This window comes from Peromyscus eremicus, chromosome 10 (assembly GCF_949786415.1).
Source record: "Peromyscus eremicus chromosome 10, PerEre_H2_v1, whole genome shotgun sequence".
Lineage (NCBI taxonomy): Eukaryota > Metazoa > Chordata > Mammalia > Rodentia > Cricetidae > Peromyscus > Peromyscus eremicus.
This window is the reverse complement of record NC_081426.1, coordinates 30,242,838-30,270,487: the sequence shown is the minus strand read 5'-3', so window position 1 is coordinate 30,270,487 and position 27,650 is coordinate 30,242,838. Positions and strand designations below refer to the sequence as shown.

The 27,650-nt window shown below is 51.9% G+C and overlaps 1 protein-coding gene across 1 annotated transcript in view; it reads right to left on the bottom strand.

Moving 5' to 3' along the window:
• The window catches only part of Ablim2 (actin binding LIM protein family member 2), a 127,412-nt gene that overhangs the window by 4,704 nt on the left and 95,058 nt on the right, over positions 1-27,650 (bottom strand). Inside the window, exons 16-21 of the mRNA XM_059275756.1 lie at positions 22,629-22,681; positions 21,828-21,966; positions 14,173-14,234; positions 7,850-7,904; positions 6,441-6,448; positions 6,165-6,245 (exon numbers count right to left, since the gene is read on the bottom strand). Of these exons, the coding sequence (XP_059131739.1) occupies positions 6,165-6,245; positions 6,441-6,448; positions 7,850-7,904; positions 14,173-14,234; positions 21,828-21,966; positions 22,629-22,681 (398 nt within the window). The remainder of the gene's footprint in view (positions 1-6,164; positions 6,246-6,440; positions 6,449-7,849; positions 7,905-14,172; positions 14,235-21,827; positions 21,967-22,628; positions 22,682-27,650) is intronic.

Here is a 27,650-nt window from a genome sequence, read left to right as displayed (position 1 = left end):
CCAGGGCCTGCTGACTGGGAAGAAGCTGCTGCAGAGGGCCTAGGGTTTCCCTGCTGGTCCTGTCCTCACACTCCCTGAGGCTGGGCATGTGTTTGCTGGTGCAGTAAGCCCAGGGTGACTGCACCTGGGGAGTGAGGACCCGAGGTTCAAGTGTCCTTTCCCTGCTCAAACTTATCCATCCAGTATGATGAGGACAGAGCACCCTGGACCCTGCTGACCAAGGGTGACCATGAGGGGTTCAGAGGCCCTCCCCCCAGGCCCTTCATGCTTCAGGTGGAGAAGAAGTACTTGAGTGCTGTGTGGCAGGACAGATAGACCTGGGGAGGGGTCTGGTGAATGTCAGCTACCAGGAAGCTCACTGTGGAGCTGCAGTGAGCAGAGGCAGGGGGCAGAAGGGGTGCCAGGGGACAACAGTCACACACGTGTTCCCTGAGGAAGGAAGGGAGAAAACCATGAGCAGAGACCCACTGCCCTTCTGGAGCTGAGGGTCATCCAGATTAGCTGGACTTTGGTGCATGGGACTCGGTGTGACCTTGGGGCCCTCTTGGGTACTACGACCCAGGCAGCCTCACCTCTGGAAGAGGTGACATTTGATTCAGGGGCTATAGAATTTGGAGATGTTCCTGGTGATGCAGAGAGAACAGTGATGAAGGTCCTAGGACTTCCCACCATGCAACGGTGTCCCCCAGGAGTGAGACTGGCCCGCTCCCTGGAAAGGCGCCATGCCGGTCTCTCTTTCTGTAGCTATGGAAGAAGCTTGGAGCCCTTGGCGTTGGCAAGTGCCTAAGAAGCCAGGGGCCACGAAATAGCTGAACATGTAGTTCAGCCCCTGTAGTCAGCTACACCCCATAGTTCTTCCTGCTGGGGAGGGCACCTGGCTAGCCAGAGGCCCTTCCTACCAGGAGACACTAACAGATCCTCTGCCCGGCATTGGAACTCAACAGAACTTGGACAGCCAAGTCCTGAGCTCAGCCTCCTGAATCACCACATTTCAGAAGTACCAGCCCCAAGATTTGTGAAGCTCTCCTCTGAGCATGCGCCTTGGCATGTGTTACACACCTGCATATGCATGTTTGTATATGTCTGTGTATTTGTGTGCATGTGTATGAATGCAAAGGTCTGTGTATCAGTCTTCACAGGTGTGAGGAAATATAATGAGAAAAGCAATTTAAAGATAGGTTCATTTGGCAATTCGTTTACATATTGTAATTGATCCAGAAGTCGGCTAGCAGAGTGGCTCTGAGTGCCGAATCCCATCTCTGCCTCTTGGGAACCATGGCCCTGGAAGCTGTCTGGATGCCTCGTGGTGTTGTGAAAAAAGTGTTAAAATCTGCCATGTGCTTGGAACAGAGCCGACCACACAGAAGGGACAGCAGCACTATCTGCCGTGCTTAGCCATGTTCATGCTGTCTGTGTCTGCCACACAGAGCACTACAAAAGCACTTTGTTCCCACAGCTGACTGCACTGCCCTGCATCCGTGTACATGGTAACACTACTTCTTCCTGTTTTCAGCAATCATCATTTTGGACCACATCCATGGCCCTTCTCCAGGGCAAGCTTGGCATCCGCAGGGATATCACTCAGTTTGGAGGATAGTGTGCACACAGGTGGCCACCTGCTGCTTAACCCTGTAGATGCTCAATTAAGTGTTTCTGAACCTCCATTTAAATGCTTGCAGTTGTCCAAAGGGCAGGTGCGACCCTTGTCACCTGACGGGTGAGAGATCAGGCCCAGAATGGCTAAGTTACTTGTCCACAGCCACACAGGTAGACATTACAGAGACTAGATTCACTAGCTCGCACTGACTCCAAGTGCTCAGCCCCTCCCATGATACCATTGGGGATAGTGGAAGACTATCTTGGAAGCAAAACAATGCCACCTTTGATGAACAGGGCAGGGCATGCAGGGAATGGCTCAGATTAGGACATGTTATTCCATCTGGGGCCAACAGAGATCCTGTCCCTTGGACTGGGAATTCTGGGCCCAGAAGGTCTTCAGAATTCAAGCATTCAGAACACACGGGTGGTTGGTTCTCTCTGGGAAGGAGGTCCTTGGTGTACAATGGCCAAGGACTGAGATTTAGATCTTCCAGGACATCTCTGGGGATGGAGACCTGGTTTTTGCTCCATGTATGGATGTTGTGTGATGCATCTGACTCCCTGCACAGTCAAAGAGGACCTTCACAACTGGACCACAAGTCACTGACCTTCATCACACATGGTCCAGAACTGAGCACCTGTGTGGCACCTTTAACTGCTGCAAGGCTGTGCCCAAATGCCATCATCATTGACCCCAGTGCACCTTGCTCTTCTGGAAGACCACCACATACCATCCCTCCCAGGCTGGCCACAGTTATGTCAGGAATGCCCTGTCCACAGCACACTCTTCATATTTAAGGTCTGCGACCTTGACTTTCCAAACACTGCCTGAATTCATCTACATCTCACCTGCAGTCATGCTACCCCTATCCAAGTTACCATCGTGCTTCCTAGATGACTCACATGGCCCCTCATCTCTCCCTCTGTATTCACTGCCAGTCTAAACTCCACAATACAGCCACAGGACATGTTGTAAACTGTACGCCAAACCTTGTTACTATCACTAGGCTAATAGCCAAGCCGCTTAGCACAGCGCAGAGCCCCATGAGGCCTGGTCTAGCCTTCTCTCTACCTGCTCAGGTATAGTCTTGTAGGTCCACTTCCTCAAACAGCCCAGGTTCCCTTCTGCTCCCTGGCCTTTGCACACGTAGTTTTCTAACAAAACCCTCACACACTCAGGCACACACATACAAGTATGCTTACTACACCATTATCATCTACTCATTCGAAACAGAGAAGCCCAGGTTCCTGACCTTCAGAGCATGAATGCTGGCATGTGGTTCTGCATACTCATTTGGATAATCAGCTGATGGACACCTCTCTATTAGGCTCATGTCTGTTTTTGCTCAAAGACTTCCCTAGGGTCCCAGTCAGTACCCATGTCTATGAATGACTGGGACACTTGGCCAACAACTACGACACTGAGTTTCGATGATAATGGTCAGCAGTCAGGGGACAAATCCTGAAGAGCTACAGAGGACACCATCTGCTGCCCACCACATCCACAGCCTCTTCCTGTACATGGCTAACTTCACTTCCCAGCCTGCCTTGCAGCAAGTGATGCCAAATGACAAGCTTAGCCAATGAGCTTGTGAGTGGCAATGCTGTCCTTAGGACCCTTCGGGAAGCTGGCCTTCCTGTGGCTGCTTGGCCAGGTGGGGGCAGAGTGACATGGACTGGCACAGAAAAGGTCTGTATCCAACCTCAGGGGGAAAGTAGGTGATGAGTTGAGTACACAGTCAGCCTTCCTTACCCAAAAGACAGCTCCGTTACTGCCAAAGTGGTACAAGAGAGGTTTGTGGAAGCTTGTCCACCCTGAAGAGATGGCACTGGGAACTCCCAGAAGGTTTTTCCACTTCCCATTCCTCTTTGTGGCTTTCTGGATCTTTACAAGTTATAACTTGGTTTCACTATAAAACTAAAGCTCTCTCCCATGACACAAACACAGGGTGGGAGTGTGTGTGTGTGTGTGTGTGTGGGGTCTGCTCCTGCAAGAAAGCCCCACCACACTCCTTCCAGGACCACACCACTGTCCCCAAGCTGACAAGGAAGAAAGGACAGATGTGTCCCACTGTGGCAACTGTTCCAATTCCTGGGGCTGGCTGAGCTGGAAGGGGAAGAAGAGCGGAGAGTCCCACTCTTGGGTGTGTTCACCTGAATAGGAAAAGTTGAATCCCCTCCCGAGGCTACAGCTGGCTTCAGCAGGCATATTCACAAGCAAAGCAGAAGTCACTTGAGACACGCCCTAGCCCTAAAGGGAAGCAGGGAGCCCCAGCAGGCTCTCAGGGGGCTGCAGGAGCTGCTACTGATGTCATCTGAGCTCTGAGCATCATCGAAGGTTGAAGCATTTAGTCCAAGCACCCTCAGTAACCCACAAGGACACACCTTTTAAAGAGCCAAGACACACAGCAAATAGGGACCCCTCTAGGCCTATCCTGACCCATGAGCTGCCAATGGCCAGCAGTACCCTCTTTATACAGTAGCAGTGCTCTTGGCCATGACCCTACCATCAACAAGCCCAGCTTCAGCTAGAGGCTGAGACGCCCCACTGTGAGCCACTGATACCAATGTCACAGTTGACACTCAGGCAAGGACTCCTGAGCCCTAGTCTCCAAGACCATAGGCAGAGCCCTGTCCCTTAGTGGGCTCTAGCCTCGCCCTACCCTGACAATCTCATACAGCCCCCTAGCCAGCCCAGCTGCTGGCCCTTCCCGTGAATGAGACACACATCAAAATACACAAAAATGCTCCCGTGGCCTTTCCTCGTTTGCAATGAGCTTCAAGTACCCTGCTAACCAGGGCTTTGGCTCCGTGGATCCTTGGCTGGTATGACGGGTACCCACCATGCCGACTGGCTGCTCCGAGGGGCTACTTATTGGAGATCTCGCTGTGTTCTGCTATGCTGTACTGTCCCCTCCCCGACTGTCCTTGCGGTGGACACTTGCCACCCGCCTGTTGCCCAGCAGCCTCTTTCCATCTCAGGTGGCAGCTCTTAGTTTCTTCCAGGAACGACCTGGGTCTCTCCAGCTCAGGTGACACCAGCAGCCCCCTTAACTCCAGATGAACTGGTTGCTCTGCTCATTATATGCCCTGGGGAGAACTGGTTGGTTTAGGGGTAGGGTGGGGTAATGACCACCCAGAGGCTCAGTGTGGGTTGTATGAAGACAGATAATAGAGAGGGTTCCCTCTTCTTCCCCAGAGACCTTGAGCTCTGGGGGGAGGTGAAAGAGTCTCACTGCAGCCAATGTAGACGAAGAACAGTCACTGGGTATGGAAATACTGCTTAGTCCTTGATGCAGCCACACTGGAAGGGGCCCTTCAGTCATGTGACTCCATTGGTTTCTAGTGTAAGTCACTATGGGTCTAAGGGAGTCCCCCTCCCTGTGCATCAGCCCCAATCACCTGTCTCTTTTCTGCTGCCACTAATGTGCAGAGGGGCTACTGTTTACCAGGCCCCAGGGAAGGGCTTCAAATGACCTCAGACTGCACAATGACTCTCTTAAGCAGCTCTGGGTTTTCATCCTAAGTAGAGACGAAGGCTCAAGGGCACACGACTGGCCAGCTGAGGAAAGCCAGTACTCTGCTACGATACCATCCCTGCCAGGGTCACATCCCATAAGCTCTGAACAGATGCCTTCTGTTCTGTTGCCCATGAAAGTCCTGATTGGCTTTGGACAAGCCTGAGCATGTTCTCTGTAACACAGAGAGGACCTTGGCACTCTGTGCCCCAGCACAGTCCCAGACCCATCTGTGCCACGTTAGAGGCCACCTCTTGTGGAACTATCTACGGGGTTTCTGCTCTGCCAACCTCCCAAAGCCCCAGCCCTGTTGGGCCTCCTTGGATATGTCTATTTCTCTTGATCCTGTGCCTGGTCACACACAAAGCCGCTGCCCCATGAGAGGTTTGGATGGAGTCTAGTACTTGCGTGAGGCACAGGAAGGGAGGTAGCCTCTGCCCTCAGGAGCCTGGAGATGCCCTCACCCCAGCAAGAGGCATGGAAAGGCAGTGCCTATGTGTGAAGCTCAAGAGGGGGATCCCCCTACCCCCCTACAGATGTTGATGACTGTGGGGTGGTTTTGAACGAACAGAAAAGCATGAATAGGGCATTTTAGCCTTGCCATAGAGTGCTTAGCAGAGTCTGTCCTCCTGGGCACAGTGCACCATCTCACACTACTCTGCTGAAGCTGCATGGACCTTTCAGACACACACTTGTCTTCCGCGGATGAACTGCCTGTTCTAGATCAGCAGAGCAGGCCAGAAGTTCCTCCTTCAAGTTGGCCCATCTTTTCATAGCAGCACGTTGGATGGGACCACTGTGGGCCCCTTGGTGCACCGTGCTACCTGGCCTTCCCTACCCCAGCCAGAAGCCAGGGCCCCTCTGCAAAGCCAGCAGAGTTGGGTCTGTGACCCTGTTTCTTTGCCTTTGGAGATCCCTGTGTCCTTGGTTCTGAGCCCTGTTCTGTCACCACAGCGGCACCACCTCCTGGTGTGTATGTGCGTGGGAACCTTGTCTTGTGGCTGAGGCCTGTAGAGTCTCAATGGATACCTCCCTACCTTGCCTTACCTCCAGCCGCGTCCGGTCCACATCTTTGGGCAGTTTCACCCGGATTCGGTTTGTTACGATAAGGGAGTCATATGGGTATATCTGCAGGGAAGACATCACAGAGTTATCTCAGAGGCAAGGACCCCTGGGCTGACCAAAAGGCAAACCAGGATACATACGTGTGTGGACTGTGGACAGACATGCACATTTCATAGAGGAAATGCAACAGAAAGGAACTTTTAACCTGGGCAGGCGCAGCGCGGTGGGAGAGGTCAGTTAGTGCAGGAGACCCCTTACCTTGTACTCTGTAAGAGAAGAGCAGAGACCACAGGGCTGGTTTAGGAATGAAAGAATCCATGCCCAGGATGGGTACAATCCTCTTCCTGGGCAACCCCCACCCCCCAATCAGCAGGTTCATGCTTGGTCTCTGAGCAGCCTTCATGGGCCTCTGGTCTTGGATTTCAAGGGAGGGACCAAGGGTCTCCCACAGAATATTGAGAGCAGGAGGCATGGCCAGGAGGCTGGAGGCCACCCTGGAAGCTGGGTAGTGGCACTGTGCTCCTAGGCTAGGAAATGTCTTTCCTGGTGTTCTGGGCTGCTCTGAGAAAGACACCCATCTCAGTTTACCCAGACATGCGGCAGGTTCTCCAGGGAAAACTTTCCGAAGGGTGTTGTGGAGTCTGACACCTTTACCAGTACGTATCCTGTCACCCCAGTCTCCTACTGTCCCCCCCTTTTAAAACAAGGTCTCACTGAGCCTAGGCTAGCTTTGAACTTACTATGTAGCTGAGGGTGACCTTGAACTCCCGGTTCCCCTGCCTTCCCATCCCAAGTGCTGGGATTACAGTATGCACCATCATACATGTGCTGCTGGGGATAAAGCCCAGAGTTTTACGTATGCGAGGCAAGCACACTACCACCCAAGCCACACCCCGGCCCCTCTTCATCATGCTTTGCTTCCTACTGTAAACTGCCAAGCACTGTACACCCCTTCCGACAAGGTTTTCCCTTAGACTTAAGGTGTCATTGCATCGAAGTTAAAGCGGTGCGGATGGCAGGTGCTCCACACATACAGGAAGGGCCGCTGGAATCCTGGCCTCCGGTCGCTCTGGAGGGAAGATGCCCGCATGAGGCAGGCCCTTGATCTTCCCACTTGGGACTCTGAAGTGCCAGCTCTGAGGCTGGAGACTGGGACAACCACTTCAAGAGCAAGCTGTGACGCGCTGGCGCTGCCATCTGTATGTGAACTGGTACGCAAGAGCAGGGTTCCCCCAGCATTCCAGAGGGTAACAAGGAGGTGAGCATGGCCAGGTGCACGGCCCTGCTCAGAGTTGGGAGAGTAGCCATTAGTGGGGTACCTGCCACACGACCAGGTGGCCACTCACACGCATGCCAGCAGATACATAGTGAGTGAGAGCCGGAGACGGGGTTTGACCTACACTGTTCAGCTCGGGCCCTAGAAGCTGTTTGCTTGTGACTCTGTGCCCTATTCCAAGAGATTCACAGCACCTAAAAAGCCATGACACGCCCCTGCAGCACAGGATGGAAGAGCTGAGGGGTCAACAGGTATCCCCAGGAGACCCTTCATCCATGGTGCAGAGCCTTCTGCCAGCAGGTCCCAGAGGGACGTCTCAGAATGAGACTGGTAGACATGTGCTAGTGATTCTGCCTAGCCAGAGACCCACAGGGGTCCCCATTGTGTGTACCTCGAGTGCCCCAACTGGCATCCGGGTCTGCTCCACAAGGGGCCACGTTGGCGTTCTGGAAGAGAGAAAGAGAGAGAGGCCGGCAAGAGGCAGGTTGCATGGGGCAGGCAGTATGGGGGGCTGGGAGACAGCCCCCAATGCTTGCTGGGTCCTCACACAACTGGAGGAGGAGGAGGAGGAGGGTGTTTGACAGGTTTAGGTGACAGCCAGATGGCAAAGCTGGACTTTGGAAGGTGAGTACCCAGGATACCTGCCCTGCGGGTATGCCTTTCATACCTGCCTCAGAAGTCTTTGAACCTTGCCTGTCTGATCAACTCTGCCCTACCTTTAAGAATGAACTCTGATGCCTGGGTCCTGCTCTATAGCTGGCATGGCCTACGGGGCAGTTTAGCGTCTATTCCTGTATTCACACTGTGATGGGTATAGCCTGTGGTATTTCTGCTCCTCCTGGGGAAAGTGGCCACAGTCTGCTGTCCCCATGCTCTAGGTAGACCCGAGAGTCTTCCCCAGCCGCACTGTGCCTACAAGATGGCAGAGGCACTCACTGGCCACTGCCTCCTGGGGGCTTTGCATCATCCCTACTCTATTGCCAGAGTCCCCAGTGCCTAACCTAGCGACACAGTCCAGAGTGCCAATGTCCATGCACCCCAAAGCCCCAAGACACAAGGGGCTTCTGCCTCCATAGGCACCCCCACAACTCCAGGGTCACCAGGATTCTGGTTTTCAGAAACCCCTGGTACCTTGGACAGAGTGGCCTTGCTCTGACATTAATACCCAAGAAGTGACATTCGGGAGGTGGGGGGCTGCCACCTGACTAGGTCACTGCCCTCAACTCCCATGGCTGTCATTAACAAACTGTCATGTCAGCACCATCGTGGTCATAGAAGTTCTTTCTTTCTCTTCTGTCTACTTGGGAAAACCCGTATGTACAAGTTACCTCTGTCTACAGGGCCCCACCACTGCAAAGTGTACTAAGCCCCCACAGGGCTGCGCCATCCCTGTCCTGTCTGACTCCTGCTCCGCCATACCTGCTGTCTGCACCAGAACTGTGGGGTGAGCTGAGGTCCCTGAAGAATGTCTGACAGTACCCCAGTCCCCAGCACAGTCCAGGGGTTGAAACAGGGTCAGGGCTGTTGGGCAGAGTTTCTGGAACTGGGCCCAGGGGTTGTATTTCAGAGAGCACCGCAGGTAGAGGCGCCATGTGCTCCACCTACAGATACAGTTACAAGAAGAGCTGCTGCCGATGGACCTTACAGCAGACGACAAGCTGGGGGGCAAGCTGGGAATGGGCTACGCACCCCAGAAAATGTGGAAGCAGAGAGACCCTGCACACCAAAATCCTTCACCTGAAACAGAGAAACGGAGGCCCAGGGATATGCCACTACCTCCTTCCTGCCTCAAAGCTGGATCCAGCAGGCTGTGACCAGCTGCTGAGAGGGTGAGTGTGGAAAGCAAAGGGTTGAAGGAGGCCTTTATTTAAAAATCTCTGATATTTGGCTTATCATGGACTTTTGGATGTGGATTTGGATCTCTCTCTCTCTCTCTCTCTCTCTCTCTCTCTCTCTCTCTCTCTCTCTCTCTCTCTCTCATTTTGTTTGTTTGTTGGTCTAGAACTAACTATGTAGACCAGGCTGGCCTCAAACTCATAGAGCCCTGCCTGTTTCTTCCTCCCAGTGTGGGCACTAAAGGTGTGCACCACCAAGTCCAGTGGATTTGGATCTAACACCACTGCAGTAACATGCGATATACTTCAATGACTCCATCCTTGGGGTCAACCTTAGTTTGCCTCTCTGGGTCCTATGCACTGCACCCTTAGCCAGGGGTCTGCATCAGCCAATAACTCTCCATGACCTTTCACCATTTCCCCTTAGAAGTTTTCAAAAACAGCTCTTGGGAACAATTGTCTCAGCCCCAGACCAGCACCTCAGGCAGACCTGTCCATCACAGAGCCTCTGGGCAAAGTGAAGCCTGTCTGCCTTGGCCCCACCTTTGCAGCCCAGACTGACTGATGCTAAGGAGGAATGCTGCCACATAGTGTTTGGAATCTTGTATCACAAGCAGTCACCCAGGCCAACACCTCCAAGCAGAACCAGCTTCCTCCAGCCTTCTAGGCCTGAGGAAAGAGAGGGAAGATGGGAAGTGGGCCATCCTCCAAATGGAGGAACAGGGGCCTTGGTCTAAGCAGGACGAGTGGAGTCTATGCCCCATGTAGCTCTACAGACCACTCTGTACAAGCAAATCTTGGGCTAACATGTACGTGTGGACCAGCAGCAGAGAGCCAGCTCAAGACTGCACTGCCTGGCCCTACTCTGGCTAACTCCTCTGTAATTCTCAATGAGGTGCCAGGATTTTTAAAGCTGACATGTTATTCCTCTTCCTCATCTGGGCATTTACCAGCTCTGCTGACACATTCTCCAATCTTGCTGCACCCCACAAAGTGGGAAGCACCCTCAGACTTTACAGACCAGGCTCAGAGAGGTCAAGCAACCTTGCTGAATTCACACGGAAAATGCACAGGACTGTAGGAGTTTGAGCCCGTGTGCTTTGCTTCCCCAAGACTACACTGTGACCGCTGTTAGGAATGAGATCATGGCCGCCCACACCGGCAGCTGTGATTTTCCTGCTAAAGCCAATGTAGGAATATGCTGCCTGACTCAGCAGAAGCTGGTGCAGAAGAGCGGATGGGGGCTTGCTTTTGAAGTCCTGGCTTATGTGGAAATCATGCTAGAGAGCTCAGGAAAAGATCTCATAGCCATACTTGCTCTCATAATCACTCAGATGTAAGAATCACACCCCCACCCTGGTTAGTTCTAGGAAAAGACTGCAAGTTACGTAACTTGCCTCAAGATGGCTGGGAGTTCAGGGCTGTCTCGTTCAAACACATGTTCTTTCCAGCATCACAGCTGAAGATCCATAGTCATGGATATAAGAACCCACCCCCACCCCACACCATGCCTCTCTCAGAGACAGGTCTTATGGAACCCAGGTTAGCTTTGAACTCACTATGTAGCTGAGGGTGGATTTAAATTCCTGGTCCTCTTGTCTCTGACTCCAGACATAAACACTTTAAAAACATAAATTTAAATATTTTGAGACAAGGTCTCACTATGTAGCCTAGGATATCCTGGAATTTTCTATACAGACCAAGCTGGCTTTGAACCCACTGAGATTTGCCTACCTCTGCCTCCCAAGTGCTGGGACTAAAGGTGTGCACCACCATGCTTAAGGGACATAAGCAATTTTAGAGATTTGTGACCCCATGAAAACTGGATTCAAAAGGCATAAATTTCGCATTTGTCTACAGGGTTAAGCTTGAGAGTGAATGACTGGGTAGTTTCGGGTGACTCTCGTTTACTAGACCTATGTTTTATTTTAAGACCATGCAAAGCACCGATAGAAGCTGTGTTGTTTGGTGCATTTAAGTGTCTGGGTTCTGTCACTGCTTCATAAAGCCTGGGACACTGGTACTCTGTGCATTACTGCTCCCTCTTCATATATTATTTGTTTGAAACTTAATTTCACTTTGCCATAGCATCACTATTCCCACCTCCCATTTGTGATTTTAGCATCTCTTTTCATTTCTAATTAAGAATGTTTTCAGTGTATATCTTGTAATGACACACTATGATAATGTCATTTTTTTTTTTTTTTTTTTTTTTTTTGGTTTTTCGAGACAGGGTTTCTCTGTGTAGCTTTGCGCCTTTTCCTGGAACTCACTTGGTAGCCCAGGCTGGCCTCGAACTCACAGAGATCCGCCTGGCTCTGCCTCCCGAGTGCTGGGATTAAAGGCGTGCGCCACCACCGCCCGGCGATAATGTCATTTTTTAACCCAACCTAACAAGACTTTTTTTTTTTCTTTAATGTTGGGATTTAGTCTCTTCACAGGTAACATCAAGCATTTCTCCAAGTGGAATTTCTTCCAGGGAGCAGCCACAAGGACCTTCAGGTGGCCAGTGACCATCCTCTAACTGATGAGTCAGGTGGCACATGTCAATCATTACTGCCTCATTCACAGGGGGACCTGCAGCAGGCGGCTGCTAGTCTGCTGGGCTATGAGCATCTTCCTCCTGGGGCATGTTTGGACATCAGGACAATCTCATGATCTTCGGAACACACAATGCTAGGGGTCACTAGGTCTTTGTGACAAAATCCTCTTAGGTGGAGACTCAGGAGGACTTCTGCCCCTTCAGACGAGGGAAACTATAAAAGTCGTGATCGTGGCTGCCTAGCCTTCACTATCAGGACACACGAGTGGGGCTTTGGCATCTTTTCTCACACACAGTCATTTGTTTGTGAGAGAACATTCTCTGGAGGTCTCCCTCTCTTTTGGATTTTGATCTCACTGAATCTGTGCCCTGACTTAGACACCCTGCCCCCTCAATCCTTTCTGGTAGCAAAGCACCCCGAGAATGATTCTGGGGCACTGCAGGTCACCAGCAGATGTTTGTGGGCAAGCACTACAGGAATTCCAGAGAGAAGGGCCAGATTTGAACTGCTTAGCATGGCTGCTCAGGTGACTGAAGAGCCAGCCTTCTGCTGAGGAGGCAGGGGAGTACATACGGGTATTAGATGGAGTGAGAATGAGCAGGAGCATGGGCAGGAGACAAAGGATCTCAGGGCCAAGTGCAAAGTCAGAACTCTTGTGAGGATGGACTCCACCTTTGGGAGTGCTCAGAGTTCAAGCCTAGAGCACTCAGGTCTGCCCACTCTCTCCTCCCGCGTTCACAAAAGGCCTGCCCCTCGGTCCTGAAAAGGGTTAAGATAATGTTCACAATAGTTCTAGGACCAAGATGGACCCACCAGAGTCCAGATGACCTATTCACAACTGGACTAGGAGGAGCCAGTAGAGACCATGACCTCTGCAGACACGGAAGTTCACCAATGCCACAGGCAAGCCAAGACTCCCAGGAGGTCAACTTCTCTGTGTTCTCATAGATGGCTGACTGGACACATGTGTTCACACAGATGGCTACTAATTATACAGACAGTCCAGTGCCCCTACTTTCCTCTCATCCACCAAGGAAACCCCCAAATTCTTACTTGAGTAGAGGGACATATTAGCTAGGTCAAGCTGGGTCACTGGTACCCGTGGGCCCCTTGCTTAGAGAGCAACTGTTCCAGGTAAAAAGAAAACCTTCTGGAAAGACAGACAGGGCTCCCATGGCCCCTAAAGCCCCGATTCTGAGTGGAGGGTTTTACATTTCATGTCAGGGGAGTCCTGTGTGGTTTCTAGACCCATGCTTTCCCTGTGGAAGACAAATTCCGTTGGAAAAAGGTCAAGGAAGCAGGCAACATGCAAGGTCTGTTCCAGAGCAGGAAGAGAGGTTAATGGGAGGGGAAGCCATGGTACTCTAGATTCCATCCATGCAGAGGCATCTGGGGGGGGGGCACCCTGAAGCTGAGTCTTGGACAGAAACATAGTAAATTGGAGCCTGAGAAGATGGATGGCCAGTCCCAAAGGATGCCTACAGCCTCTGAAGATGCCTCCCTGGTCTTGAGAGTGTTCCATAGCCTTAGAGAGGACATTTCAGATGGCTGGCCCTGAGTTCACATTTTGATAAGACCACTCCAACACCACACACACACACACACACACACACACACACACACACACACACACACTCCTGATTCTCTTGAGATGTGAATTGTCTTGTTTTATACACAAACTTCCTGACACTAGGAAATGCTACCTGGGTGATGGAAGTTTCCTGGAGCTGTGTGCTTATATGAGGCCTGGGTGTTCTGAATCATGAAGACACTCTTGACTACAGATAGATCTCCATTGAGAGCCAACATGGCTACAGGCTCCTCATGAAGGGCACTGGACCAGGGCACATGGCAGCCTCTCTATGGGTTGGCAGGCTAAAGGCCTTCTGCGCTTGTGTTCATGTGCCTTGAGATTGGGAATCGGATAAGGACATATTCCTCGTGACCACATGGCAGTGACATGGGATGGGTATGGCTCCATGGGCACAGGAACATTCCAGAATTGGCTGGCTCTAGCCACAGGAAAGAAGGTGGGGCTGAAGAGCATCTCAAAGCAGCCCTAGTTACTCTGGGTGACCTACATCTTCCCTGCCTTACACACTGGGGACTCTGGTTTCTGGAGCACAGCGGAGAGAGGCCAGAGTATGACCAGGTGTGGTCTGGTCACTCTTGACATGAAAAAGACTACAGTGGCAGCATCTGGGGCAGAGCATCAGGCAGAGGCATGTGGGCAAGCAGGATTCCTGCCTTTTCTGGCACAAAGCTATGGGAACCAGTGCAGGTAAGCAGCAAGTGGTGGTTAGTGTCCCACAGGTAGGGAGGGTCCAAGTACCTACCCGGAGGTCCAGACCATCCTTCCTGGGTCCTGGGAGAGAGTCAGGTTTGGAATAAGGGAAGCCTGTAACAGACACAGCACAGCCTCGTCACGCACTCAGCCAGGCCAGGGGAGGGCAGGGCCCGTGATGCTTCCGACAGAGACAGGACTAGGCAGCTGACAACAACAGAGGCCCATAAAGATGATCCTCCTGCCTTGTTTGCGACCTTCTATCCCCAGGACGCAGAGGGTGATATCTAAGCCAGGTAGTCACACCAGGGACATCATAGGAATGGGGCCCAGCCGAGCTGGTACCCATGTTCAGGATAAGCCTTGGTACCACATCACCCAGGCTAGCTCCTTTCCCAGACTCAGGACATCCTAGGCTAGGTAGTGTCATCCTGTGCTATGATAGCCACCACAGACCACCACTGGCAAATGGGGTTGGGGAATCTTTGAGGTTGGGGAACCTCAAATTCAAATAGGGATTACTAGCTTCTCTTGAAATGGAATGGGCCAGGCAGAGACACAGGGGTCCTTGATGCTCACTAGCATGAGGTCAAATGTCATGGGAGCTGCTGGGCAGCCAGGAGAAAGCTCAGAGGAGCTATGGGCCACATCCCCCCACCATTCACTCCGAGGTGTACACTGAGGACTGGCATGAGTACCAGGTACAAAGCTGCCCACCCATCCTGTCTGGCCCTGCTGCTGAGTGTGCCGGGCTAAGCGTTACATTGAGGTTCCTTGTGGGCTCAGGGACACCTTCTCCCAAGGGACCCAGTGAGGAAACCTAGGAGCCCATGCCAACTGAAGGTGCTAGATACAGTTCTTTCTCAAAGAGGAGGCTAGCAGCAATAAAGAACAACTCTATTAGGTGGATTCTTAGCTCCACTAAGACCATACTACATCAGAAGCCCATGATTCTGCAAGCCTCCCAGGCCTTTTGGATGAACAGCAAAGGTCTCAACTGTGTTTCTGGCCCTCTAGTCAGGGGCTGCACACAGCCTCCCCAGGCTCAATATTCAACTTCTCACACACGGTAGCAACCTTATTTCTATAGACCACGTGTGCCTCCCACTTTCTTAACAACTGTCCCAGACAAGCCTGGTCAAAAAAAAAGATTCATTTTATTTCTAATTATATGTATGTGTGTGGAAGAGGGGAAAGGGTATGAGTATGCTCAGTGCTGATGCCCATTGGCCAGAAGAGGAGGTCAGAGCCCCTGGAGCTGGAGTTATGAGCAGTGGTGGGCTACCCAATATGGGTGCTGGTACCTGAGCTCTGGCCCTCTGCCATCTCTCCAGCCCTGCTCATACTTTTTCCTTTAAGTATGGAAACATGGGGATGAAGAGATAGTTCAGCAGTTAAGAGCACTCAGGGTTTGATTCCCAGTATGCCATGGTGGCTCACAAACATATGTAATACCCTTTTCTGGCTTCTACGGGCACCGTGTGCACATGGGGCACAGACATACATGCAGACAAAACACCTATCCACATAAAACAATTTTAAAAAAAAGAAACTTGAGGACTGGTAGTCATGCCGCCCCACCCTCTCTGCCTAGACTTTTCCCTTTCTAAGGTTGGAGCCCGTGAAGTTAACACTCTCTTTCTGGAGAAGGTCCCTTAACCACTCTTTAAGGTGACAACTTCTCTCAGTTTTCCCTCATCTGAGGTCTCCGTGCCTTCTGTCCAGAAGCATATTCCCACTGAATGTAGAACTCACAGACAGGCCTTCCCTTTAGCACACTTCCGGTCACTCACTTCCGGTCCCTGTGGCTTCCATGTGGAGGGAGCTGCCACCAACTAGTGCTTCCTGTAGATGACATGGCTCTCCTCACTGTGTACTTTCAAGAAGCTCTTTTAAACCTTTGTGTTCAGAAGTTTAGTACCACATCTTGTTGTGGACTTTTTAGGTTGATATTCTTCGGGGTTCACTCGGTTTCTTGACCTTGCAGGCTTACATCTTCTGCTGAGTCTGCGAGGCTTTCAGCCATTGTCGCTTTGGATGTCTCCAATCCATTCTTTCTCCCCTTCAGGGAATTCAAAGACACAAGCACCATTTCCCAAGTGCCTGGTTGTTTTTCTTCTCTCTGCTGTCCACACTGGAACTAAGATCCCAATGTCCTCTGTCGGAGTCAGTCATTCTGTCGCTGAACCCACACAATTGGTATTGACATTATTTTACGTCTCAGTTCAATATCAGTTCCCAATTGACTCCTTTCCAAAGTCACTTGTGTTTCTTTGGTGAGACTTTTTCTCTATTCCAGTTTTGACACAACTGCTCCCTGGAGCATCTTTATGACGGATGTCTTAGAATCCTTGTCAGATGACGTCAACACCAATTCTTTCCAGTGTTTGAGTCTGGTGACTTTCTCATTCTAATACTAATATCACAGTTCTGGGTGTTGCAAATCATTTTTTGATTGAATCCTGAATATCCAATTGTTGTGACAAGAGATGGGATCTTAGGTAGTCTTCCATTTTAGCAGGCCAGAGTTCTGTTGGGCCCAGTGTGCAGGGCCAGAGATACAGACTGACTCCCATGGTCATTGTTTTTCAGAGTGCTGATTAGCAAGCTACTCCATTCTTCTCGATTTGCCTGGAGTTGGTGCCCCTCACAATCCCTGACAGAGCTGCCTGTGCGTTTGTCCTACCAGCCGGGAGGCAGAAGATGCTAGCGATAAACAGAGACCATCTCCGGGGCCTCCTCTCTGCAGGCCTCCTGCTCCATACCCATCCCCTACCCCTGTAGAGGTGGCCAGCCTTCTCCCCCTTCCCACCCTGTGGCTTCTGGCTCCCTGTAGCCCCCTTCTTTCAGGTGTACTTAGCAGGGAGAGCTAGACAGGTGAATCTACTACGGTGGGTGTTCTTGTCCTCTAAGTTGCTATCTAAGTCTTGTTACAATCAATCTTTCTCAGGGAGGGATTGGCCACTGTGTGATTTCAAACGTCCCATATGCAACAGAACAGATAATTCTTATATTTCAAATCCCTCCACACATTCAGAGTGCTAACTCCATGCTCAAGGGTCTCTGTGCTTTGAACACAGGAGTGGGGGGGGGGCTGGGGAGATCGAGTGACCTGTATAAAATCAAATGGCCCTAGCAGGTCTTCTAGGGACCTGCATATCTGATATGGTCAGATGGCCTTCAAGAGTGTGTGGCCAAATGTAGACATGACAGAAAAGTGGGCGTGCCCAGAAGGGGCAGGTACAGAGGATGGAGGATCCCAAGGAAGTTCCCAGCTGTGTGCTCACGACCTTAGGTTATATCAGGCCCTTTAGACACTGAACACACACCCCAGCTCCTGGGCTAGGCCTAGGTTTAGTCTAACGACACACCCTGTGCCAGCTCTCAGGCCACCCACAGCCACCATGCTGCCCGCTGCTCTTGGAGTCGGCTCCGTTCTCCTCTAGGATGGCTCATGAGAGGTCGGGGCAGCCACTGAAGACTCAAGATGTATGACTGAGAGAGACAGTGTGTGTTCCTGATGCCGTGGGAGGTGCAGGCTTCTCTCAACATCCGGCAAGCCACAGCAGGTCACCACCTCTTTGTTGGGGTCCAGTATGTGACCACCACTGCCTGCTCTGTGCGGGGTAGTTCCTCTCAGCTCTGAACATCAGAACTCAATGTCCCTGAGCACATGTGCGCTTTGGGCTGTGGAAGCCAGCGGGACAGGCTTGAGCTGCAGTCTGGCATGTGAGTCTGAATGTTCCACCTGGATGTCTTCACAGGACTGCATGCCCTGGTGTCAGCCTCTCAACCTACAGGTTCCTGGGTCATTCTCATTGTTGTCCCTAAGGAAATTTCATACCATAGGGGCTTGTTAGGGGACCCAACGTCACACAGCAGTGACTAGCTGGAGCCCTATCAGCTGGACCTGGGTATAAGTACAATGCTCTGAGTCCATTCCTTTCGAGGTTTTCTGGACACATTTGTAGCCTTCAGAACTTTCCTGAAAGTCATGCCTGTTCCCATCTGAAATCTGGCTAGTCCCTCTCTCACCATACCGTTGTGTCTGTCTCCCTGGGGTTCTGCAGAAGCCAATCCCCAAACCTTCATATATGCTGTGCATTGCCCAGAATACCTCCCTAACACAGATGCTGGCAGCCATCTCCTGTCACCTTCTGGCCAACTTGGTCCCAGCTCAGGGGAGAAAGCTAAAGTCCTTTGGGGCTATCATTGCACAGGGCGGGGGTGGGGACTGGTAACAATGACCTAGCCACACAGTTTGCTAGCCCTGCCTCTACCCTCGGCTGGATCATCCCTTCCCAAGCATCCACTGCTTCCAAGACCACAACTGAGGCCTGCTGGACACTGGCCTCCTCCCCAAAGACTTCTTATATTCCCATGGCACTTTTCCCGGCATGCCTTAGCTGCCAACTTGCATATGCCACCTGACTTGCCCCATCTCACTGCAGTGTCACAGGACAGGAGGCCTTTTCTGTTTCAGGCCCAGCTCTGGTTCCACACCTAGAACAAGACGGTGTTCGAGGACTGTGTGCTAGGCGATTGGACTGCTCCTGCCTTTCTGGACCCTGATTTAGCGCTGGAAATGCCAAAGATCTTCCAGTTCTGCTATCTGTGGACTCTGTCACCTAGGAGCCTCAATCACAGCTCTACCACCAGGCGTTTGGCTGTCCCCTCAGTACTCCCAGGAGACTTGACCGGGCACGAGGACCTGCTCTTCATAAACACTGGCAAGGGAATGTGGGGCAGCTCTTTCTCACAATGAACTCTGCGGGGGGTCAAAGGGTGGAGGGAAAGTCTGACCCACCTACCCTCCCTCCCTCTCTCCCTTCCTCCCTCCCTCCCTTCCTTCCTTCAGAGAAGAATAGAGCCACAGAGGCCTGTCCTGTGACTGGGTGCTTGCTGACTGCCTCAAGGGAAGGCAATGCTCTAAGGAGCAGAGACTAGCACATCCCACCACTCCACACTCCACAGGGGCCCCTGCTGGAGGACACAGAGGGGACATCAATGGTAAAGGCACAGGTCAATCTGGGGTGAAGTGCCCCCCCCCATGAGGTCTTCCTCCTGCACTTCCTGAATTGCTAAGTCGGAGAGACTCATTTGTCTCCAAGCCCAAGCCACCCTGAACCCATTCCTCCCACCTTCCTCTCAACCTGCTGATGTAAAGCGGGGGCCTTGCTAGGGACCACTGAAACCCCTGGGCAGCGGCTTCTACAGCCCAGGCGCTTGAGTCATACCACCAGATCTCTGCCATGCCTGTGTCTGTGCACATCTGTACTCACATCTGTGAGGGAGAGACCTCAAAAGAGAGGATAGGACAGGAAAGGTCAGGAGTGTGTGACCCAAAGGATATGTGTCCACAGGGTGCAAGCTCACTCTGTAAGGCCTTCAACAAAAGCCAACTTGTCCCCTTCCGTGCCGACTCAGGCTGTCACTAATGACCACTCACACAGTGAGAAAGCCCCCGCATAGGATAAAGAAGGGAGGTAAACACAGCTACAATAAAACCCATGCCCCATTGACAGGAGAGCAGAGCCTGGCAGGGAACTGCTGCCCTGTGGGACTGTGCAGCACCGCTGGGATGGAGAGAAAGGCACAGGTATACTGCTAGACCCTGTGGGCTTCCTGCTCAGGAGATCTGAAGTCAGGGCACCAGGAGAACGCAGAGGCAGGAGGATGCAATCGTGACTGTTGGCACATAATAAGTGGCATGGGTCCAAGCACAGGTAGCTGGGTTCCCACAGGCCAGGTGTACCTACATAACAGCTACTTCCTGTCCACACCACTCATGTTGGCTTGCTGCAGGGATGCAGTAGAGGAATGGGATGACAGGAAAGCCTTGTCACTGTGGGAATGACCAGTGAACAGCCTACCTCACAGGGTCCGCCACACTCAAAAGTGCTTGTGATGAACACCCCTGTTCCGGCATCTGCAGATGAAAAAGTGCTATAGGGAGGTATAGGGGACATGCATAGGCCACCCAGCATAGTGACAGCAGAAGCAGGACCCTGAGAGGTAGCATCTCCAGCTGGGTTTCTTCCCACTCTGCGCCCCTGCCCCCCTCAGTCCTGAGCCACAGGAAGTCCATACATTCCAGTGGGGATGGCTGAGGGCACAGGCTGACCGCCATGGGGAGAATCTGGGTGAGGTCATGGGAATGGAACTAGGCACTCCCCTAACCGAGCAAAGACCAGAAACTGGAAAACACCATCCTGAAATACAGACATAAGTGTTTGACCCCCAGCTAATGCCTGGATGTCAGGACACCACATAAGACAGTGAGAGCTATGGGCAACTCCTAAGGTCTGCTCTGTGGAGGAGTCTCCATGACTCAAATTCAAGTATCACAAAGCACATGTGCACACCCAGCAAGAGGGCATCACCTGGGGCAGGGATCCTTGGGACAGAGGGCTGAGGGGTGGTATGCAGTCACCCCAGTAGGCACAGGCAGGCACAGGGGAGCTCCATCTTCTCTCACCATGCCTTCAGCTAGCTCTTCCTCCAAAAGAACCTACAGGAGACCCTACGGGGCCATTTGATGTGCCCTCCCATGTCGACATCAGTCTGTGTGCAAGCTCTGAGATCCCAAGGAACCTCATCTGCTTACCAAGACCCCACACAGAAGAACATTTCCATTTCCAGTTGGTCACAATGTCCGGCATCCTGTTCCTCCCTCTGCTGCAGGACACTTCCAGTGTGCCAAGCTCAAATAATGCCGTCCACGGTCAGGAGGAGAGGTGGATGTGAACAGTCATGGCGATTTACTGCGGGCCAGTCGAAGCACTCTTGCACACCCAGGGCCTAATGAGCCGAGAGTCAGCATTGACTCTGTTCTCTGTCATCAGCCAGCCATCAGAGAGTCCAGATTTCACTCAGAGTTGGTGCCACTATGATGCCGGGTACTTCCTCTGCTTTTCCACACCACATAGATTCTCATGACCTCCACTTCCAACCACAGTCACAGCCATAGCGAACAATCCCCTGTTTAGCTCAGAGCAGAGGCTGCTTCTGGGAGAACCTGAGTCCACCTGCCGCCTGTGCCGCTGACTCTGCCTGTGACCTACAGCACCTCCAGTGGACAATGCAACGGGGAATCTACTCTATACTTGAGGATCACCCCTAAGCCAGGCTTCACAACACCCCCAAGGCTAGGCAGACGTCAGCTTTGTTGCCTGTGACGTCAGGCCATACCTCCTAAGAATTTCCAAGTGCCTGCCTTGCTCAGGATGTCACAGGGACCAGGACAGTGCCTTGTACCAGTTCCAGGGCTGGACTCGCCCCCTGACCATGACCACATCTGCCCCCAGGGAGAGAGGCCCTGAGAGCGGCTCTCTTCGCTTTCTTGCCAGCTCTGAGAGAGCCACAAGGGGGCGCTGTGCGCACACTAGCTAGCTGTGTCACGGCAGAGAGGTGGTGGGTGAGGCCAGGGCTCAGACCTTTAGTGGGCTTGATTCACATCTGAATGCTCTTTTGGGTGTTTTTTTGGGGTTTTGTTTTAATTTTTATTTTTGAGACAGAGTCCCCCTGTGCAGCTCAAGCTGGCCTCAAACTCACGGCAATCCTTCTGCCTCAGTCTTCCAAATGCTGGGATTACATGCTGACTCCTGCTTTTAGTTTTTTTTTAGGGAGGAAAGCTGAGATTTGGGGGCCCACTTAGGAGGGGCCCTTGGTTGGCAGTCTCCAGTGCACATCAGAAGAGCCACTCACGTGAGTAGAGGCTGTCCCCGGGCATCCTTTGCAGAGGCTCTCGCTCAGCCCCGCTGCTGAGGGACAGAGATTGGCTGTCCAGGTCCGGAGAGTTCGTTCTGGTGTCTGTATCCCCCTTGAGGAGCAGCCAGGTGGTCTTCTGCAGAGGAACGGAAGGTCATGGGAACACTGAGGTCATCTACCATGGTGGAAGCACCTCACCAGCACCTTCCAGTAGCTTCTGTATTTCTACCTCAGAAGCCGACCCCACTGCTTTTAATGCCGGTCTCCCCATTAAAGGTGTCTCGTTCATACACTCTGCAAGTTCATGAAGCAGCTGGAGAAATGGCCAAATACAGTCTGCAGCTTGCTGTTGTGATGCACCACACACACACACACACACACACACACACACACACACACACACACGTCCTCTCTGGCTGCTTTCACAGTGTGGCCGCATCTAAAAAAAGTATAGCAGTAAGGTCTACTACATTCTACTCTCTGGCCATTTATTAAAAAACAAAATAAAATAAAACAAACAAACAAAAAAAACACCTGCCAAGCTGTACTAGAACCTTCATGTCAAATACCCCAGAATGCACTGGGTTTGTTTGCTTGTCAGTGTCCACATCTCCTCAGTCCCAGAGCCATGACCTGGATACCTGGCAGAGCAAGTGCTCATATTGAGTGTAGAAGGAGGCAGGTGGGTGTGGCTCCCACCTTGGGCCTCCCAGGACCCCAGGAGCAGAGTAAGAGAAAGACTGGAGATCCAGCTCGGGGAACCATCCCACCCTGCAGGACCATAGCCCCCCTTATTACCTTCCTGCTATCCTGATCAAAACTGCTGTCTTCCACGTCCAATCGCCTGGCGGCTGGAAGGGAAAGATCCATTTGTAAAGGCAGCTCACCAGGTTTGTCTTGGGGGCCCTGCTTTACCTAATGCTCAACAGTAAAAGAAAATCAAAGAAAAGGACAGCAGAATGAATGCCTTTCACAGGCCAGAAGCGTGACACACTAGAGCAGCCTCCTCAGAGACAGGGACCAGAAGGTGAGCATGCCCTGAGCAAAGTGACACCTCACTGCAGTTCCAACCACACCTCCAACCTGAAGAAATGGAGTCACATTTTCAGACGAAGTGACATTTTTCACTTGGCAGTTGATAGGCATACTTTTGACCTTTCGAGGGGGACCCTGAAGGGACAGAAGGTCTCAGCCTCAGAGTCCTTGGTGTCAGACACAGCCACATGCTTCTTGGGCTTCACTGCTTCTTTCCCAACATGAACTCTTCCAAATCGGAATTTGGCCCATTTCACAGATCAAGAGACTGAGGTTCAGGGAGGGGCCTTTCTTTGAGGTCCTGGACCAGCATGAAGTGAGGTGAGGGGGCTGAGAGTGACATGAACTCAGGCAAGTCAAAGTCCAAAGTCTCCCCTGCCTGTCTCCACTGAGCTACCTACTGCCTGCCCAGCCCTGAGCTCTGCCACTGGGAAGAGTCCACAAGAAACAGCAAAGAACAACAGTACACCTGGAGCAAGAGTTCACACCACCACAGTAGCTTGTTTACCAAGAAGACTCTTGGTGGCATCATCACATCCTCCCACGGGGCTGACACTTTCCCCCAAACAAAGAAACCATGCAAGGCATGCTGGGATGTTTCAGGACCCACTCAGTGCAGGGAGACCTACCAAGCACTACCCCAACCCTGTGCACACAGCAATGGCTGCAAGTCCTCACCAGTCCTCACCAGCTAGGGCTCAGCTCAAGGAGGAGAGCGGGCGGGCGGGCGGGCTTCTTACCTGCAGCCTGCGGCGGGCTCAGCCCTGCCCGTCTCTTGGACCGCCCTGCCTCCTGCACCACCAAGGACAAAACTGACACCAAGTCAGAGAGCTTGGACATTGGGGACTGGGCTACAGGACCTTGACAAGACAGGGCCAAAATTGAAAACTGAGTACTTCCATCCTAGACATGAGGACTCTGCGTCTCCCCCCCGCAGTGGTTGCCTGTCTCTCCCAGTGAGAGACTGATTTTTTTTTTTTTTAGGTGAAAATAAACCCTCTACTTTCTCCACATACAGAGGCGAATGAACCACAGACCTGCTATGGAGGCTCAATGGAGGGACACAGAGGGGGTGGACAATGTGACTCCTGTTGCTCAGACAATGACTGTCACTGGGCAGCAGCACCAGATGTGGCTAATACGCCAGCACTGACTCTCAGCAGCTGATGGAGGGTGCAGGGATAAGCAAGCTGTGGCCACTTGAGCTCTGATGTTCTGCCCCACCATCGGCACCAGAGACTACAGCCCGGGAACCCTTCAGGTTGTGAAATCCCACCCCAGGGGCCCAGGCCATGGATTTTCAAGATTCCGTATAGCCACAGATGACACACTAGCCAACGAGCTCTAGCGTAGTGCTACCCAGGGCTCCAGAATACTCCTCCACTGACTGAGAGGAATGTTCTGTGAAGACTTAAGCGTCCTCTGTAAACACCACAAGCTCTGACAGGTGTGTAGCTTGCCAGGCCAGAGCCAAATTCACCAGGCATTTTGCATTGTTGGTAGGTTGCTTCCATAACAACTCAGAGCCTCAGTTTCCTGATCTGTAAAATGGGAAAATGCCACCCTACCCCTTCTAATTCATGAGGACCAGATGAGAGAGTGTCTGAGAATACAAAGGCCAGCTTGCAGGTCTGCAATGCTAGGAACAGGCAAGAGGTCCACCCTGAAGGTAATTTGTAGGCAGCTCTTCCCTCTTAGAATTCTCTTAAATCTGAGCATACTCATGTGCTACATATGTGTCCCTCTGTACTCACTTCTACTTACTCTCTTAACATCCTACCCACCTGCTCATCTATCTACCTACCCAGACACTAGCCCATGCTTCTGCTCATGGGCATACACCTATCCACTAACCCACCCATCATTTTATCCAGTTCCTCCATCCATTCACCCATGCACTAACCACCCACCCATCCACTAAGCCATATACATATATATATACATATATATGTATATATGTATATATATATATATATATATATTCTATCCATTCATGTATCCACTAACCAACTCACCTACCCCTGTATCCACAGCTCTCCAGTTATTCACCCACCTGCCCACCCATGCATACCTCCCTGTCCTCTTCAATTAATTTCTTTGTTCGCTGATGCATCTATTCATCCATGCAGCCCTGTCCCCCATCATACTGGGCCTCTGCCACTTAACCCTTCAGCCTCACCCCTGCACCTGCCCTGTCCTTAGCACAGGGACCCAAGAACAGTCGGCCTCAGCTGACTGACTTTGTTCTCCTCGCAAGGTGTAGGGATGACAAGGCCTCACCTTTGCTCACAGGGACCCAGCTACAAATCTCTCTCCCCACTGAGCAACTGGTAGGAGATGTTCAAGGTCACAGCAGCATCTGATGTGCCTGGTGCCTCCTCCAGTGTCCTACCTACTGACCTCCAACACATCAGTGCACCCAGAAAGTAGATGGATGGACACAGTCCAGAGCTGCCATCAGAGCCAAGCAGCTTGCCTTAGGCGGCACCTACACTTCCACATCTCTGGCTTGCAGGGGGCCATCGACTATTCCAGGGTGCTCAGGGGTAGTCTGTGGTCATCAGGTAGTCTCAGCTCTGGTCTCTACTGGAGCTGTCTGCCATTAGTGCAGAGCCGAGCTCCATGAGTGTCCAAGCACAGGCTTTGACAGCTGGGCCCTAGACACACCCGCTTGGTGCAATCTCTAGTAGATGGAGTTTCTGAACACATGGGGAAGGGGCTCAGGGGCTTGGTGTCTCTCCTCAGACCTCAGGGTTCCAGAAGGGTGAGGATGGGGCTCTTGCTTCTCTACTCAGGTCCAGACCCATGGGCAAGACTTCTCTTACCTTGCCCAGCACGTATCAACCATCAACCTGTACAGTTTAAATTGCTTTGGAATTACATTGAGAGAGAATAAATGAATGAATGAATGAATGAATGAATGTGTGTGTGTGTGTGTGTGTGTGTGTGTGTGTGTGTGTGTGTGTACATGCATGCACACACACACTGGGAGCAAATCTACAGACTCTCAGCTTCACAGGACAGGGATGTACTTGGTCATATGTTATAGGGGCAATTGTATGGACTCTGCTTCACAGGACAGGGATGTACTTGGTCATACGTTATAGGGCAATTGTATGGGCTCTGCTTCACAGGGCAGGCTATGTTTGGACATCCCTATGTCTCCAGCTCTGAACACTCCAGAGCCAAACACATAGTGGATGACAAAAAACCACCCCTTGGACAAATTAGTGAAAGCCACTGGCATCTCTTGGCACTTGGCTTCCTTCTATGAGGTTGGGGGAATGGCATCTGTTTGCTGGCGGCTATCAGAACTGACAGTGGCGTCAGAGCAAGGGCCACAGAGTCAGCGCCTCTGCTGACTGGCTTCGCTCCCACCTACTGTCTGTCTTCCAGAGAAAGGGGTTCATCATGTCCTTCAGAACACAGAGAAGCTCCTCTGAGTCCCAGAAGCCCTCTCTGGAAAGACCGACTTCCTAACACTCATGTCCCATGTCCCTCGAGAACTTCTGCTAGACATGCCCCATGGAGGTACCAAGTTTCTGATGCTCTCTGTGGACATCTGGCCTTTCATCCTATCCCAGAAGTGAACCCCAAGCCAATGTGAGACTCCATCTTCTAAGAAAGAAGCCCCAGGGAGGCACAGCAAACCCTTATCTCCATCTTTAACCAGGGACCAAAAGACTGGTAATAGATGTGTCCTACTCGGAGGGTGGCCCTGACAACATGGGTGGCCAGATGAGCATCTTCTGCCTGCAGCTGTGGTATGGGAAAAGCTGCGGGAGGGGCCTCTGCCTGCCAGCCCCCCCCCCCATGTCTGTCTCAGGCTCATGCTTGCTTAGAAATCGAACGCAAAGCTGTTGAAATGGCTGCTCCGTTCTGGACCTGGACAGTCAAACTGTCCAGGAAGTCTTTGAGGAAGCACTATTGGCCTTAGACGGTCATGATGGCCACTTCAAAGTGTCAACCTCTCAGGACTTAGAACCACCTCGGAAATGAACCTCCAGCCACATCTATGGGGTATCGTTAGTTTCTGGGCATGTCCGTGGGGGAAGGGTGGTGTTGATTATGTTAACTGAAGTGGGAACACCCACACCAAAAGTGGGTGACCATTCCCTGAGCTGTTTAAAAAGGAGAAATCAAGCTGAGCACTGTCCTTCAACACTCTCTGCTTCCTGGTTGCACACGTGATGTGACTAGGTGCTTCCTGCCACCTTGACCTCTCTGCTAAGACGGATGGTGTTCCTGAAGTGTGAGCTGGAGTAAGCAAGCCCTTCCTCACATCAGTCGCTTTTGTTGGGGGTTTTGATCACAGCATCAGGAAAACAAACTACACAACAGCCTAAAAATAGGTGCCTGCCTGCCTTTGAGAGGCCGCCTCCGGAGAGTCCCTTCTGCTCAAGCAGCTCTGCATTTTCAGAAACTGCCTGAGAGGTCTGTGAGGCACAAGGCCTCATCCCAATGTTCTACAGGGAATGAACCCCGAGGAAGGAAGCATTCCTCTCTGCTAAGTAGCTGGATGTGGATGGCTATGTTTTTACCCATAACTGCCTCCCCGAGGTGACCAGGTTGGATGCTGTATGTGTATACAGGCATGTGTGTGTATGTGTGTGTATGCAGGTGAGTGTGAATGAAGGTGTACATATACACATAGGTGTGTATGTATGAGCAGGTGAGTTTGCATGCAAGTATGTGTGTGTGTGTGTGTGTATGTGTGTGTGTGTGCAGGCATGTGTGCATGCAGGTGTATGTGTGCGCACAGGTGTATATGTGTGAATGTGAGTG